Source organism: Toxotes jaculatrix, chromosome 14 (genome assembly GCF_017976425.1).
Source record: "Toxotes jaculatrix isolate fToxJac2 chromosome 14, fToxJac2.pri, whole genome shotgun sequence".
Lineage (NCBI taxonomy): Eukaryota > Metazoa > Chordata > Actinopteri > Toxotidae > Toxotes > Toxotes jaculatrix.
Genome location: NC_054407.1, coordinates 19,654,371 through 19,670,809, shown reverse-complemented (window position 1 = coordinate 19,670,809; position 16,439 = coordinate 19,654,371). Strand labels below are relative to the sequence as shown.

The 16,439-nt window shown below is 40.7% G+C and overlaps 2 protein-coding genes across 5 annotated transcripts in view; one reads left to right on the top strand and one right to left on the bottom strand.

Moving 5' to 3' along the window:
• LOC121192722 (guanine nucleotide exchange factor VAV3-like) overlaps positions 1–4,371 on the bottom strand; it is a 44,632-nt gene extending 40,261 nt beyond the window's left edge. For 2 of the 3 annotated variants that reach the window (XM_041054545.1, XM_041054546.1), the window contains exons 1-2: positions 3,958–4,371; positions 593–709 (exon numbers count right to left, since the gene is read on the bottom strand). In XM_041054545.1, coding sequence (XP_040910479.1) covers positions 593–709; positions 3,958–4,161 — 321 coding nt within the window. In that variant the 5' untranslated portion in view covers positions 4,162–4,371. The remainder of the gene's footprint in view (positions 1–592; positions 710–3,957) is intronic. The other variant, XM_041054547.1, reaches the window with a different exon arrangement.
• A 3,404-nt stretch (positions 4,372–7,775) lies between these two features.
• dcaf8 (DDB1 and CUL4 associated factor 8) lies at positions 7,776–16,081 on the top strand. Of its 2 annotated transcripts, none has more exons than XM_041055352.1 (13): positions 7,776–8,019; positions 8,547–8,620; positions 8,735–8,830; positions 9,135–9,775; positions 9,980–10,120; positions 10,251–10,345; positions 10,665–10,775; positions 10,935–11,065; positions 11,600–11,707; positions 11,850–11,980; positions 12,207–12,326; positions 12,674–12,790; positions 13,868–16,081. In XM_041055352.1, exons 2-13 carry the CDS (start codon positions 8,584–8,586, stop codon positions 13,973–13,975), a joined length of 1,836 nt encoding a protein of 611 aa, XP_040911286.1. In that variant the 5' UTR covers positions 7,776–8,019; positions 8,547–8,583; the 3' UTR covers positions 13,976–16,081. The 2 variants fall into 2 exon arrangements, with proteins under 2 accessions (XP_040911286.1, XP_040911287.1); XM_041055353.1 differs by lacking the exon at positions 7,776–8,019 and adding an exon at positions 8,043–8,375.
• The last annotated feature ends 358 nt before the right edge of the window (positions 16,082–16,439 follow it).

The following is a 16,439-nucleotide window of genomic DNA, read 5'->3' as shown; positions in this document are numbered from 1 at the left end:
GTATTTCTACATTTTTCTATAATGTTCAGATTCATTGCCGTTAACTGGGATGTGTGCAAAAGCGCAAATTCATGTAGTCATGTAGTGATGCCATTTTACTTATTTTCAGTGATTTCTATTTGTCTTCATGGAGTTCCCCTTTCTTTTTACACAACGCTGACATAGAATGCTTAGTTTGCAAGAACCTTTAACACAAGCACAGGTACCACTGAGTCTGGACGGCACCTGGGAACCTTCTGCTCACATTAATCTCAAGCTTTTCCTGAAAATACTGCAACAAATATTTTGTAGCATATATTCTTTTTTTAATCACCACTAAATAGTTGCAGCTGTGAACCAAGAATTTGAAATGCTGTGTCTCAAAAGTAGATCATTTTTCTTTTTGCAGTCTTTGGTGAGAGGTTTTACAGCTTTTTCGTCTGATGAATGACTCGCTGTTTTGCAAACTCACTCAGCTGTAGTATATGTCTTAAATGAATTAGATGTGAGTGGCTAACTTAAACAAAACAGGTGGTGCGTGCCCACAAATTGATTTCCTGGTGAAACAGCTTGTGAAGTGACAGGCAAACAAAACAGTGGGTATGGGTGTTACCTTTCCGAAGTCTCGAACATCAAAGAGATCAAAAGCTTCAAATAAGTCACTTTTCTTCATCCCAAACACCTCACAGCACGATGTCAGGAATGTGCGGATGTTCTTCAAGCACAGGAACTGCAACAACAAATGACACTCATCAGTTCAGTATCCCTTGTCTCCTTATAGCGCTTAAGGTAATTTGTCCCTTTTTTTTGTTTTGCGATTTTGGCGATAAAATGTTCATTGACAAAAAAAGCACTTGCCCAAAAATTACAGACACAGAAAAAAAAACATTTAGATGTATCTAGTCATGCAGACAATTTTAGTTTTAACACACTACAAATTAGTCTTTTTGCTTTTTGCTGTCTTGAGGACAGTGATGATGGCAGATGATGACATGACATGACATGACCAATGCAAATTCAATTCAATTCACCTCACCTACGACTATGAGTGTAAGCATATCCAGAGATAAGTAAAAAGTTTGTTTTTACACAATTTAGTAGAACCAACCACTTAATTTTATTTTAATATAAGTCAACCTCTGTTGCAGTTGCATTATAACAAGAGCTCTGGGAATTTCAAGACGCCTTAAAAGTGAAGGTGAAGCACGCCGCCTGCAAACTGAAAGTGAAAACTGAAAGTTTCACAATGCGAAATGAAACCAGTACCCATGTGCTCTCTTGGTGTCACTTCCTATTAGGATCTGTGTCTCAGTGGGAAGAGGGCAGATGAGCAACTTTCATACTGCATACACAACTGAATTATGGTTATGGGTCAGAGTTCAACGTTGGTGCCTGAGTCAAGCTTTAGCCATCCATGCAAAAAATACACTTACACATATAGTGCTGTATAATAACATCCAGTGAAGTATTAAAGCAGTGAACAAATTTACCAACATAATTTTCCCTTTTCGAAAAGATTATTAAGTGATGACTAAACTAGAAGTTGAATACTTCTGTTGAATAAAGAAGTTGACAGTTTACTGTATAACAGAGCCCAAAAAGATTCTTGAGAACAGATAGGCCCCTTTTTATCAGCTCATCGTAGAGGCGCCTGTAATTACTCCACTGCCTCCTGGGGCCTCGTTTGTCTGCGGAGGAAGTTCACAAACATGATGGCTTTGCACCACCACCAGCCACATACCGCTGAATACAGTCACAGCTGTGGTGCATTCTCATCCTCTTGTTTCTTGGTATTTTCAAAATTGTAAGATTTAAAATAATAATTGTTGTAGGACGGGTTAAATATTGTCTTATTTGTGCTTAAATACAATCACTACACACAATGTTTAGCGACATTTATTTAAAAGATTTCCTTTGGATGTCGGTTGTTCTCTCGTTTTCTCTGTAAAAAAATAAATAATGTATGAAAAGCTGAGAACATACTGAGAGCTTATTCTTTCATGATCCACACATATGACGTTTACTGTGAACGTCATGTTTTGTATTTGCGCCAAGGCCTAACAGTACTTTACAGTACAGTACGACAAAAATAGTACTTCTAGGTGCATTTTCATCACAGCACACTGCACTCTCGCCCTTCATTACCTCCATGCCCTTGCTTCCACTTCCAAGATCGTAGGTCAGCAGGGCACAATGAAAGGGCCATTTAAAATCTGGCACACATGCTTTTCTCAGCCATAGTCAGATGGCCTACAGCTGCAAGCTATGACTATCCATTGTTTGGCACGTTATGCCCTGTGTTAGCTTTCACTGATAAAAGACAAGTGGACATGCAGTGACAGAGTGCATACAGAACACTGCAATTTATAAGACAGAGCGCAACCAAATGCCCAGCTCAGAAACTGACGTTTATTTAACACAGCAGCAAAGATTTATGAAGATAAAACCTTCGTGTTTTTAGCTGGATGTCTTCATTTATTCATGGTCGGTACATTTATTGCAACAATTAAAAAATAATTTAAAAATATATTTTTTAATGATTCTAAGAAGCTGTAATTTACCCATGTTAAGTTCAGTAAAAATGATTAGACCTACTTTACCTAAAACTCTTTTGTGTGGGTAAATTACAGCTTCTCAGAATCAAATGTTTTCTGAGTCTGACTAGATGATACATTCGTCAAATGCATCATACTCTGAATAGAAAGCCTGATAAAGATCTAATCACATGCAATGTTGCCTGAGTGAAGTGTGTACAAGCTGGTGCACAGGAAGTCTTGTTCTTATAGTGACATATTCCAAAAAGCAATTATTAGTGCGCATTTTGGTAACCGCCACAAAGTTTTGTTCAGTTTCCTGGCAAATATCATACAACTGTCTTCTATCAAAGAAGATGCTTTAACAGAAAACAGTTTCCTGCCCTAACATTAAGTTACTCCACTTTTAATTTGTCTTACTTAACCTATCCAGAGCATCTTGTCCAAAGCAGTCATCTGTAGTATGAAATACATTTGTGGAGTTTCTGTGTGTCGAAACCACAAAGTCTCCTAATGGCTATCTGCACATGTTGTAAGCAAACTACAAGCTGCTGCACAAATAGTCAGAGTTCCCTAACTAATGGGTGGATCAAAGCCAGGATTTATCAGGCCTCTCCAGTGGCAGCAGGAGGAATGATGAGTAAAGAGAGCTCAGTCAAACCTTCAGACCATTCATTTCAGTTTCACAGGCTGAGAGGTGTTTAGCACTCCCCCACTTATTCTGGAGCTGACATTATAAAGTCACAGAAACAGGACACGACGAGTCTGTTTGGGTTAATTATCATATTCAGATGAAACAAATTGGTAAAGACAGGTCCACATGGGATGATAATCTCCAGTCACTGTCTGACAGAGGTCACTCTGTGGCCTTAATGTTTACAGTGACACTTATCAGTTTGAAAGACTGCCAGAGACTTGGACTTGGATATAATGGTGAGTGTGACAGATGGAACATGATCAAAAGCTGGCCTTAAGCTGCAAATCCTGACAATTTACTGGTCTGTTTTGAAATCATGGAAAAAGCTAAGGGTAAAAAAAAAAAAAAACTCCTCCCATCACTTTGTATTAAACTTCTTCTGTAGTCCAATTACTGTTATTCTCTTCAGGGGCTGTGACAAAACAGAAAACTTTAAAATATGCTAACAAGGCTTCACCTTTTTTCTGTGGTGGTGTGCTTAGAGAGCTTACGCGGATCTGCCACCATTTTTTTTTTACTTTTTTACACTTGTTTATAACCATCAGCAACTAATTCTATACTATAAAGCGCCTGTTTATGATAGAATAAACTTATACTTGACTGGCATCGCCCACTGTTCTCATCTGACGCTACATGTTCGCCGTAAAAAGCTTGCTTCTGTGTTTGCCTACACAGCTTTGGTGAGTTTCTAAGTCTCAGCTCCAGTTTCCTTCAGCTCCTTGCACAAGTTAGAAAAGCTTAGTGTACCTGTGACATCTGTGGCCTGAGATTAATCTCCTTCAGGTTGATAGTGTGAGGTCTCAGGTTGTTCAGCAGCTGGCACAGCAGCACCCCGTCCCGCAGGGTTTGCGCCAAATCGAATACCTGCGCCGTGTCCGCAGTTACCCGGTGGTTCGCTGGCAGCACGTTGCAGCTGATCAGCCACATCGCACACTGCCTCCAGTACTCCATGTTGTCGCAGAGTGGTGAGAACAGCAGGTTAAAACCAAATGTGGAAACTTCGTCCCTGTTTCAAAGCTGTGAACCGCATGATAAGAGCCGTGCTCAGCGCCGCTCGCTCGTCTCTCAAAACTCCAGCATTGCCTCTGGAGGATAGAGAGGGCTGCAGCAGATTATGAGCGCTGCACAGCTGGGACTGGCTGCAGTGAAACCCCCTCTGTGTTTGTCAACTTCCCCTTCCTTCCTCTGTGATATTTCTTCAGAGGTGGCCGTAAGTTTTGAAATGAGTTGCCAGTTTTACACCTGCAGAATCTAACGAAACCAGCCCCGCGAACTCCAGACTCGGTGAAGCTTTTTCTTGCATCTGGCAACAGAAAAGTGTTGGATCAACACTGAGGGTGTAGTTATGGTGGCAGGTGTTTCGCGTGTCCAGCGCCCTTTTGTATGGGCTGTATATACAACTGACGAACTGATTTCAAGGTTAACGTGGTTTTGACATACAGTTTTAAACTTAGCATAGGAATCTTTATATATGAAGTTAATTGCAGCAAATAAAACTACCATCTCATATGGATCCTGGTTTCATTTTATCTTTATGAACAATTATTCTACAGATTATAATTTAAATAAATTTTCATTAACAGTTTAGTCTACCTGTCAGTGAATATTTCACAATTTTTCTTGACAAATGATTTAGATGATCAATTGATTATTAAAATTGTAAGCAATTAATGTTCTCTCAGCTGACATATGGAGCGATCCATTTAAAATTTCAGTACTTATTATGAGCAACTGTAAGTACTATAGAGTATTCTTTCCCCCCCACATTCTCCCACTCTCAGCTGACTTTCCATGTGGTTTATAAGCAGCTTTGATAACTGACTATAATCTGAGTTCTTTGTGGCCCTCATGCTGGGAAGCGGTGATCTCTTTGTTTCAATATAGTCATAAATATAACCAGATAGAAAAGAATAAAGGGATCTAGCAGAGGCAGAGAGAAGAACATCCTCCAGCCATGGGATTTACTGTAGATCACTGTCAGTAAGCCCATGACATAAACACAGGAAGGAAGCTGAGGGATCCTGTCATGTGTCACCCTGAGTGAGGGAGCCAGATGTTTCCTTAGACATTGATCAGACTCATGGATTTCAACTTGTGTAAGAGCAAATGGGTTAAGGAGGAAAATTTTAACTCTTGTTTACTTAAAACAAAAAAAATCTTATAATACAATGCAAGTAATGAGCATTGTATTATAGCACCCATGATGCAGTATCAGATAATTTCCCTCACAGTATATTGAGGACAACAGCTCATATTGTCAATGCCCTCTTTTAGGAGTCGGACGCACAATGGTGCTCCTTGCAAGCACATGCCATACGAAACACACAGCCAATCTAATTTCAGCATAGTATTGCTGAAATTAGATTTACATTCTAAAGTGACACAAAATACATTTAATTTAATTTATGTATAATGATGTGAAATGTGAAAGCGGCTGCTTGTAACAAAAATCCACCTGACTCTGCAGTTCCCCTCAGCTCGACAGAGAGTTTTAGCACCTTTCAGTTCATTGTTTTGGTTTTACAGCCTGCAGCTCCACAGTTCAGGTTCACTCACACCTCTCTCATCAGCCCTGTTTCCAAATGCAGAAGGAAGCTCTTTTAAGCAGAATCAAACAAGCCAAAAAGAAGTACAAATAACAAGGGTGGAAGTGCAAACATTAAAGCTTTCATTCAAACTTTCTTGCCCAAAAAAAAAATAAAATTAAGTAAAGGGGTTCTTTGCATGAGCAAAAGTATCTCTATAATGTTGCTGTATATCCAAATCAAGTATATCATTCTCCTAGCTTCCCAGGGCACTGAGACTGGTACCTATTTGTATGTGTTTTTGTTGCATTTTTGGATTTGTAGCACATCTCCCCAAAAGTTTGTGCTTTCTTTCTTGTTTGTGCTTTGTCCTTGGTGGTCACCTTGGTGGAGACCAGAACTGAGCTAAAAGGTGAGTGAATATTGGACTCACATTCGCTAGATGTCCAAAAACATAGCTTCAAATGAATGATAATGTCGCTCTTCTAGATGTGCCAACACTTTTATGACTTTTTTAAAGTGTTTACAGCTTGTTGCACAGCTCCCAAGAGGACAAAGCTATCAGAATCACTCCATTAAACCACTGAAGGCTTTGAGAGTGATAAGATAAGATAAGATAAGATAAAAATACTTTATTGATCCCAAACTGGGAAATTCAACTGTTATAGCAGCCGTGTACAGGTAATAAACACAATAGTACAATGGTCACAAGTACAAAAAATAAGGAGATTTGCCCTACATAAATCTGCAGTAAAAAAGCTAAATAAAGCTAAGTATAAGTAACAGTCAGCGGTAACAATAAGTTAAGTTTGTGAAACCAGAGTACAAATGTACAAAGTAGTACAATGAATTCTCCAGAATGTGCATAGTAGCAAGTCAGTGCACCAAAAAAGTCGAGTAGTATGGATGTGCAAATATAAGAAGAATAAGAGTGCAGGATGAATAAGTATACACAGTGCAGGATGAATAAGTATAGAGTGGGTGACCTGCTGAGCTACATAATATATAAAAATAGCAGTTAGTTTCAGGTTCAGTTATATAACAGCAGTGGACAAAGCGAGTAAGTGTTTTTTTGCATCTTTTTCAGTGATGTTTAGCAGATGAACACACCTCTACAGCACTGCTGTTAGTTTGGCATTCTGTTAATGCTGTCGTCAGTGAGTGCCTCTCTAAATCCTCTCCAGACCTTTCTGCGACAGAAGATTCACACTGACATCCTATCTCTTGTTGCAGGCCATGAAAGTAGTAGAAATATTGTAAAAAAAAAAAGGTCAGGTCAGCCAAAAGTGATCTCACATTAATGACACCTGCTCCTTGGTACAATAATGACATCAAATGTCTATTTTGTAGAAGCATCAAATGCCCAGACCTGATAATGTTAGAATCATTCAGGGTTGTGAATAATCAGGTATCCAGAATATGGTTAAAACCAGGATACATACAAGTGACTAGTGTGCGTCTAAAAATACTAATTGAGATTTGCTGTTGATGGCATGACACAGAAGTTAAATAAATTTGAAACAATAAAATTATTGTTAGCTTAATTGACCAAAATGGGTAGAAACGGCCCTGGCCAAAATGTACTTTTAAGATTACCATTATTCATTTTTGTGCCAATATGTTGCATATTCCTAAATCACTATTCACACAGCTCAAAGAGTGGAAGGGATGGGGGGCCCAGCTTATTTTTACAACCTGGGGCTGCCAAGCCATTAAGAAAAAAAAAAAATATATTATTATTATTAAAGTATTATTATTAAAGTGACTAACTAAAAGTTTCATTAATGTGGGATTTGTAAAGTTTATAATAAATAAATAAATAAAGTCACGCTTTAACCTTTACAGTAGATACATAATAACTCATAGGTGCATGTTATTATTTTATTATTATTTTGATCATTATTTTATTTCTATTATTGTTGTACAGTTGGCATTGTATTATTTTTTATTTCTCCTCTGTAAACTTCCGGAGAAATAAAGACGAAGCTAGCACGACTCCGGAAATGGAACCACAAAAAAAAAGGAAAAAAAAAAAAAAAAAAAAGCTGAACCGTCAAAACATAAACAGAGCAGTCAACCTTGTGTGGACGCAGCTAGCTGGTTTTATGATCTGTCTTTCACGAGAAGCTTTATGCACGCATTCCTTATGTCGTGTGTTTTCCGTCCGAGAAATCCCAGTCGAGGCACTTAGCTCAATCGCTAAGTTGTGAGGTGGAGAAAATAAATCTGCAGTAAAGATTAGGACTAAACTAAGAAGTACGCCTCGTCGGGCCTTCGAGTAGAGGTAACGCTAGCTGTGCTAGTTAGCCACTACAAGCAGTGCTAGCTGACTGCTTTCCTTTTCACAACCAGCTGTTTGGCTGTCCGGCAGACCTGACAGAAGTATTTTAGTTTCGATATTTGTTAGCCTCCGAAATGCTAGTTAGCATCAGCTCACGTCAATAGCAGTTCCGAGTAGCCGAACACTCGCTGTTTTTGCAGAGGGCAATGCACTACTAAGCATCACAAAGAAAAACAGGGTATTAGACAGGCCTGTGAGCCAGCTAGCAAGCGAGTTAGTTTGTTTATGTCGTGACGTGCGGCGGTAGATAGGTAGTAACATTAGCCTGGTTGTTAGTTTGGAAGCTACGAAGCTAACAGGTAACTTGTGCACCACAGCACACAAAGTGGCGTCGGTAGTTGACCACAGTTCAGCGAGTGCAGGCGTTGATGTTGGCTTACTTATGCATACAAGTTGTCTATTCTTAGTTTGGGCACGTGTCAGCTCGGTTAATAAGAAACCTTGATATTGTATTTGTGTGTAACACTCAGGTTCTCCCTCGGGTCGACGCAGGACAAAGGCGACAGAATGGCTGAAGCGGACGGCAAATCCACTGCGCTTAACGGTAAAGGATCAGTGCTAGAAAATAACTTGACTATTTATACGGGCCATAACTGTGCGAGCTGTCATGCTGCGTTAGCACTGACAGTTAATCACTGGACATGTTTGGTTTTACTAGGTGGATCTGAAGAAAAGGAACCCGAAGAAGATCAACACAAAGGGGGAGATGTCTCTGGAAGCAAAGAAGGACAAACACAGTCGTCTTCTCAAGATGGTAAAGCTACTATAATAACTTCTCCTTACATAGATTCCTGCTGCTAACATTGTTTGGAAGGGTAGGAACTTTGCTTAATAATATTTTTAATCATGTACAAATTTTAAAATGCACTTCTGCAATATTCGGCTATTCCTGACATTGTTGGAGATGAATTTTCTTTGTTTTTTTGGCCGACAGGACTTTTCGACACACTTTACAGTAGAATTTGTGCAGCAGTTGTACACCTTTTGTTGAACCTCCCAATGAAACAGTGTTGTCTTAACCTTATTCTCCTCGGCTCTGGACTTCTCTATTTCTGTAGCTCCCAAAGAAATAGGTGAGGCATCTGGAGACAAGCCAATGCCAGATGTGGAGGGAGAACCAGGCACAAACAAAGAGGGAGAGGAGGAAGAAGACACAGACAGCATGGATGGCAGCGGCCTCTACTCCCTGACCGAGGATGGCGAAAGAGAAAGTGAGGGAGGCTTGCGAGAGAGGGCAAAGGATAAAGATGGTGGGAAAAGGGCAGCTAGAAAGAGAAACAGACCTGGCGGGGGCACCAACCACTCCTCCAGCTCAGATGAGGATGACGATGAGGATGAAGAAGAAGAACAGAAAGATGATGAAGATGATGATGAGGCCATGGAGGCGTGGCTGGGAGCAGAGCTCCGTGACCTCCGTGGGCCTATTTGGCGGGCAGTACCCTCGCTGCGCTCCAGGGAGATTGGCAGGGACTCGCACCAGTTCGTGAGGCGTGTGTGTGGGGCCCGGGGCCTTGTGCAGAGGCTGGAGCTCCAGGGCCGCCTCGAGAAGCACACAGGATGCGTCAACACATTGCACTTTAACCCCTCAGGCACACGCCTGGCATCAGGCAGCGATGACCTGCGTGTTATGATCTGGGACTGGGCCATCCGCCATGCTGAGCTGGAGTTTGACAGCGGCCACAAGAGCAATGTCTTTCAGGTAAGGGAAATTATTGTTTTCATTATCAATCTTTCAATCCGTTGTTAGTCAGTCAAATGTCTAAAAAGTAAAAATTTCCATAACAGTATCCCTTAGTCTCAAGAGAGATTAGGCACAGATTGAAATGACTGAGTTAGTGACTAATCAAAGTGTGTTGTGGTCAGAAACTTAAACAAGTCTTCTCGCTGCCATTAATATAAATAGGCAAAGTTCCTGCCTCACAGTGGAGACTCCACCTTGGCCATGTGTGCTCGAGACGGTCAGATCAGAGTGGCTGAGCTCTCTGCCACGCAGCGCTGCAAGAACACCAAGCGGGTAGCACAGCATAAAGGAGCAGCACACAAAGTGAGTGTTTGTACTGTGTGTGTAAATGAACATGTTGAGGTGTTTGTGCCATAAGTTGCAGGTAGAGGAATTTAAGATGGCCTGTTAATAGAGTACAGTCTCTAATCTGTGTTTTTTTTTTTTATTTCAGCTGGCCCTGGAGCCAGATTCACCCTGCTCCTTTCTGTCTGCTGGAGAGGATGCTGTGGTGTTCGGCATTGACCTGCGTCTAGACCGCCCCGCCAAGTGAGCTATACCATTATTAAAGTTTACCAAGTTTAAATTTAGCTGACCCCAGGAAGGGAAAACTATTGTCAGAAATACAGTAACGCTGAGGTAAATAACTATTTAGTGAAGCTTCTAATTGTTTACTTTGAGGCAGTCATAGGTATTGATGCAACTCTGTCAGTTTTTAGGCCATACTTTGTAGTGTTGTTACGCAACTACTCTTTCAGTCACTGTTAGGGAATGGTTCTAAACATGTTCCTCTGTCAAAGTGATTTCTGAGACTTTGTGTTGATGTACCTGTTTTTCCTTTGTGCCTCCTTACAATTTTTTTGGGCAGTAAACTGGTGGTTGTGAAGGAAGGTGATAAAAAAGTTGGGCTGTACACCATCTTTGTCAACCCAGCAAAGACACACCACTTTGCTGTGGGCGGGAGAGATCAGTATGTGAGGTAGGAACCAGCTTCTAGTTTGAATTTTACTTATTTTACTGATCATGCAAAGAGAATCTAATGGAAATAGTTTGAAAATATTCAATGTTGTTGCTTACTGTCTCTTAGATGTTACATCTTAATTCTTTTTTCGCTTTCTCTTCTTCTCAATCTCTTTAGGATCTATGACCAGAGGAAGATTAATGAGAATGATAACAATGGTGTACTCAAAAAGTTTTGTCCTTCACATCTGGTATCCAGTGAGTCCAAAACCAACATAACCTGCCTTGTGTACAGTCATGATGGCACAGGTAAATCACCTGCACAATTTAAAAAAATGGAGTGTTTAAAGTATTAAATTTGTAAAACAGTTATCATCCATTTCCCTGTCAGAAGCACAACAAAACAGAGAAATTGAGCAGCTTGCATGCACTCCTTACAAAAATGATCATATTTTAGAAATATTTACTGATAATTATGAGGTCTGCATCCAATGCTTGCTTGAATAATTGTCTTAAAACTTCTGCCCCTTTTTTGCCCTGGTCCAAACAGAGTGCAATATCAGTGACACTCGACTAGAATCAGGTCTATGCTCACTGAATAAAAAACATCAGTGTGCTCTCATCTTTGCAGAACACCAGTAAAGTCAGGTTTAGCACCAGTTACAGGAATTTATTTATTTATTTATTAAGTCAAAGTATTATTTTTTCTGTGATTAACAACTTAGCTCAGACTGTCTGAATCATCTCTATATGATTAAAAAGACCAGACCTTTCAGATCTTCATCTTTTGTGGCTGTAAAAAGAATTAAGCAAATGCCTTTTTGATCCTCTTTGTCCATCTAGAGCTCCTGGCCAGTTACAATGATGAGGACATCTACCTGTTTGATTCAAACCACAGTGACGGGGCTGACTACCGCAGGAGATACAAGGGACACCGCAATAATGCGACAGGTATTAAATTCAGTCCCCAGTTTACAGCATTACAGTAATAAATCGGTGACTTATCAGGTGCAGCCTGACCTCACAAGCATCTGACAGTCAGCTGGACATTATTCACCACTCTACCTCTCCAATCATCACCTCTTCCTTACAGTGAAGGGGGTTAACTTCTATGGGCCATGCAGCGAGTTTGTGGTCAGTGGCAGTGACTGTGGACACATCTACCTGTGGGACAAGTATTCTGCACGTATCGTCCAGTTCATGGAGGGAGACAGAGGAGGAGTGGTGAGCAAAAGCAGTGTTAACACATTTCTACAGTAATCCTTTTGTTTCAGCGATGATAACACAGGTTTTGTTTCCTGTAGCTACATAATATTTTTCACATCTCATTGTGATAAAATATGTTTGTTGTCTAATCAGTGTGTTTTCTGATTATCTATATTTTCTTAAACAGTAGAGCTATTTGATGCTCAGACATCTCAGGCTTTCTCTCTGTTCTCAACAACCACAGGTGAACTGTCTGGAGCCTCATCCCCATCTGCCTGGTATGGCCACCAGTGGGCTGGACCACGACATCAAACTGTGGGCCCCCACTGCTGAAAGCCCCACAGGACTCAAGGGTCTGAAAGAGGTATTGTGTTCTGTTCTGTTTTACACTTCTGTCTAGCAACATGCAAGAAATTTGTAAATCTGCAGTGCACCGATTGGCTCATATTGTGATACCTGGTACACTGCTGTAAAGCGGTGTGTGGTGTTACACCTGTCTTTGCAATCACACAGGAGTTATGATGAGTCAGATGTTACCATAACACATTGTAATGATACTTCAAAAAAGAAATCCAGGATGTACAACAAACAGAAAGCTTTGTTACGAGAAGTCCTGGAAAAGTAATGGAATTTTGCTTCAGGGACATGTTTGTTGCACGTCTGGTTTACCACGTTCATACCTCTAATTAAGGATGCGTTGCGTTTGCCAAGGTGATGAAAAAAAACAAGCGGGATCGCGATGAAGACAGCATGCGCCACGGCGACCAGTACGACACCCAGCTGCTGTGGTTCCTAATGAGACACATGAGGAACAGACGGCCCCCGAGGGTGAGCTCTCAAACTCTACAACAAACCAAGGAAACACTGACTAGCTTTTGGGGTGGGGAGATGAAAAGATGTGGCCGTTTACTCTGCAGCAGGCAGAGTCTAACAAAAGAATCCTATTGGTTGCGTTACGGGAAATGTAGGATCCAGTGTTTTTGAACTGACTTCAAGGTCAGGGTACCTCTCCATTTACTACCTTTACAGTTTTAGAAGCTGCTATCTGGTTCTTGTCTTCTAATGTTTTGGGTCGTTATCTTGCTGTAGGATGAAGCCCTGACTAACCAGGTTGTTTTCCTTTGTTATGTTACCTTTTTCTCACCATTCTGATAACAACATACAGTGCTACTTCCTGCAACACGGTATTGTCCAAATAATGCATTAGAGGGTGTAGTAACACAGTTTGTTCCAGCAGCGCCTTTGTACAGACAGAGGGTTTGTAGGTAATCAACTAAAGTTGAGGCACCTGTTGCATTAGGTTTCAGAGCTTCATTTACTTCCTTTGCTGCAGGAGAGAAAGTTAACCAATGTACTAATCTCTGAAAAAGACCTGTTTTCTATGAAATTTACATCATTTTTCAGCTTCTGGTGACCTAAACTTACTTTTTTGACTTAGACACTTTACCACTACTATAATTTAAGGGTTTTCACTTGACTTGAACTGCTTACATTTAAAAAGAAATGGAAAGATTGACCAGTAGTGTATACTGTGAGTTTTGCCGATGTTTATATCACTTCCATGATGAACACTGTTGTCTAACCTGCAGCACAGTGCTGTTGTTGAACCCTGCATTCCCCGCAAATGTGATGTTGATCAAAAATGTGATACAGACATGAAAGTGCTGTAGCTATGATGGTCAGGAGGCAGAACATGTGAAAAATTTTCTTTCTGCTTTAGGGACATGGTTGATTACTTGAACTTTATGTAGATGTGATTATCCTCCCAAAACTTTGTAAAAGATGATGGTAGCATATTTGCGTTGTGTTTTAAGTTAGGAGGAGTGTTACTATCAGTGCATACTGTTGAAGCCCAGATGGTTTCATTTGCACTTTTTTGTCGTCTTCCTCTTTGTCTTGATCCAGGCTCGGCGTGAGGGTGTAGACCCAGACACAGATGAGTCCTGGAGCTCTCCAGATTCCTCTGATGAAGAGGAAGGAGGTCCAGACCACGTCCAGTGCATGTCCTCCTGAGCCACACACACACACACACACACACGCACATGCATACATACATACATACATACACACACTTTATTGCCCTTGAATTGATGCACATAGGCAAGCACTATTGACACACTGGCACACTCAAACACTGATGAGCCACAGACTTGGGGTGTTTTTTGTCTTTCTTTTTCATTTTTCTTTTCTTTTTTTTTTTTTTTACACACATACAATCTCACACAGACAAACACATACATTTACTTAAATGTGCTGTTGAAGCAGAGTGGCAGAAATGTGTGAACGCCTGGTTTCCCAGCAGTTACGAGTGTGCACATGGCAACTACAGTCTGCATACACACTTCCAGAATCCTGATTTTTGAGAATTGTACGACAAGGTGTAGTGAGCGCTTACATCCCTATAAAAACCACTCGGAGGCCCCTGCTTGTCCGTACATTATCTATATGCTCTGCCTAGCCCCAGAACTATGTACTGTGTGTGTATGGCAACAAGCACCTCCAACTTTAGGCATCCTGTAGTAAGCTATACATCGCCATCACACAACCCCCTCCCCCCAGTAACACACCTCTCCTGCTTTCAAGCTTTCTGTGCTGTTGAAGAGGAGTTCAGCAGCAGGGAGGAAGGGCGTAGACTCAAACCATCCCCTAAATGTGACTTCCTTTAATGTTTGAACTTTGAGAGGGAAACCCCAGTGCCCCTCACTGCATCGCCCTAGCCTCGTACTGATTTCTGGCCCTGAGCTTGAGCAGTAAGTTGCATTTATTACACGTCTTCTCCCAGAGGACTACTAAATCTCTACATGCTGCAACACCCTACATGCTGCCCTCAGCTACTCACTCCCCTCCTCCTCTGTCGCCCTCCCCCCTGCCTCACTACTGAGTGCACTTTGAATCAGGGATGCTTTAGTTTGAGACACAGACAAAGCGTGCACTGAGTGTTTCATTTTTTGGGGGGGAATCATTGAATCCCCAGTGAAGTTTAGTTAATTTCCTTTGTGTTTTTTTCTTTGAGTGGGGGTGGGGGGGTATTTTGCACTTAAGCGTTTCTCGACTGAGGAAGAGGAGGTTTCCCTTTGCTTCCACCAGCCCTTCCTCCTCCTCCTCCTCCTTCTTCCTCTCTTCCCACCCTCCCCCCACTCGCCATCCTGACACCCATCCTTGACAGGACATCGTCAGTTCATCTCTCTCAGTGAACATGAAAATGGAGAAATAGATGGTGTAGGAAATAAAGGCTGATTTTTTTGGGCTCTGTTTGGGGAACTGTAATTTTCAAGAGCCAGAACCGACCTGGATCAATCACAATTCAAACACTGCCTGTGAGCTAGTTGAGCCTTACCTAGTAAAGGACTCCACTTGTTCACGTGGTTCTTTAAAATCCTTCTGTGATGCTAAACGTCTCCAATCAAATGCAGAGTGACATCTTTCAGACAGACATTTGAACCAGGTCGGGTGTTTGCAGCCAGCACACCACTTGTGAGGTAACTTCTGTCTGTGCTGTATTAATATTGGCTCAAAGAGGAGGATGGGGGTCGGCGGGGTCAATATGCTTGCCAGTCATTTGTTGTGTGAGAGCGATAAAGTCCAGCTTTTCTCATTTTCTATGAGAAGTCTAGTTAGTTGAATTTATATGTACATATATAAATATATATTAAAACTGTAAAAAAAAAAAAGAAAAAAAAGAAACAACTTTAGCAAATGCTGTTTGACTTCAAAAAAAGAAAAAAAAAGATGTCAAAACATTTGATTGGTATTGATGCAGAGGTTTATATTCTATATGAGGACAAAGTACTTTTAAATTCCAGAGAAAACAAAAGACTTCAGGCACCATTTTTTCCTTTTACGAATGGCATCCCTCTGTTATGAACAGAATCACTGTCATTCTCAAGTATTAAGATTTTGATTCTCTTTCTTGTTCAAAAAAAAAAACAGTATTTCCTTTCTGTATCTTAATCCATCGTTTCAGACAGTTATATTCAGATTTTTCCCACTGGCTATTTTTGGCATCTTGTATACATAATAAGGCTTTTGATGGACAAATTTTTTTCCACCACTGCCTATTGCATTCTACCAGTTCAGTTGGAAATATGTACGATTCGTGCAATAAACTAAAAGACAGTGCTCTTGATGTTGTTGTCATTTTATGGTGTCAGTCTCACTATTGTATTTGTTAACTGTTGTAACATGTAGTATGTACTCATTTATTTATTAATTGACATAAGTGTCCAGAAGCAGTCCTATTCTTTATTTCTTTGTTTTCAGAGACTTGCTTTTGTCACCACTTTTCAAATATCTGTTACAGGGTTTGAGAAAGTTAACGCTCAGTGCTGGTGTCTTACTGGTGTCTTCACATTGATGCAAGTGGTAGATATTCTAGATCTTTTTTCTTGTGGGAGGCACTCCCATAAAGCTGGGGGTGAAAAAAAAGTGTAGTCTAAGATGTCCTAACCTTTAATCTCAAGTTTAAGTCGAACCCCAA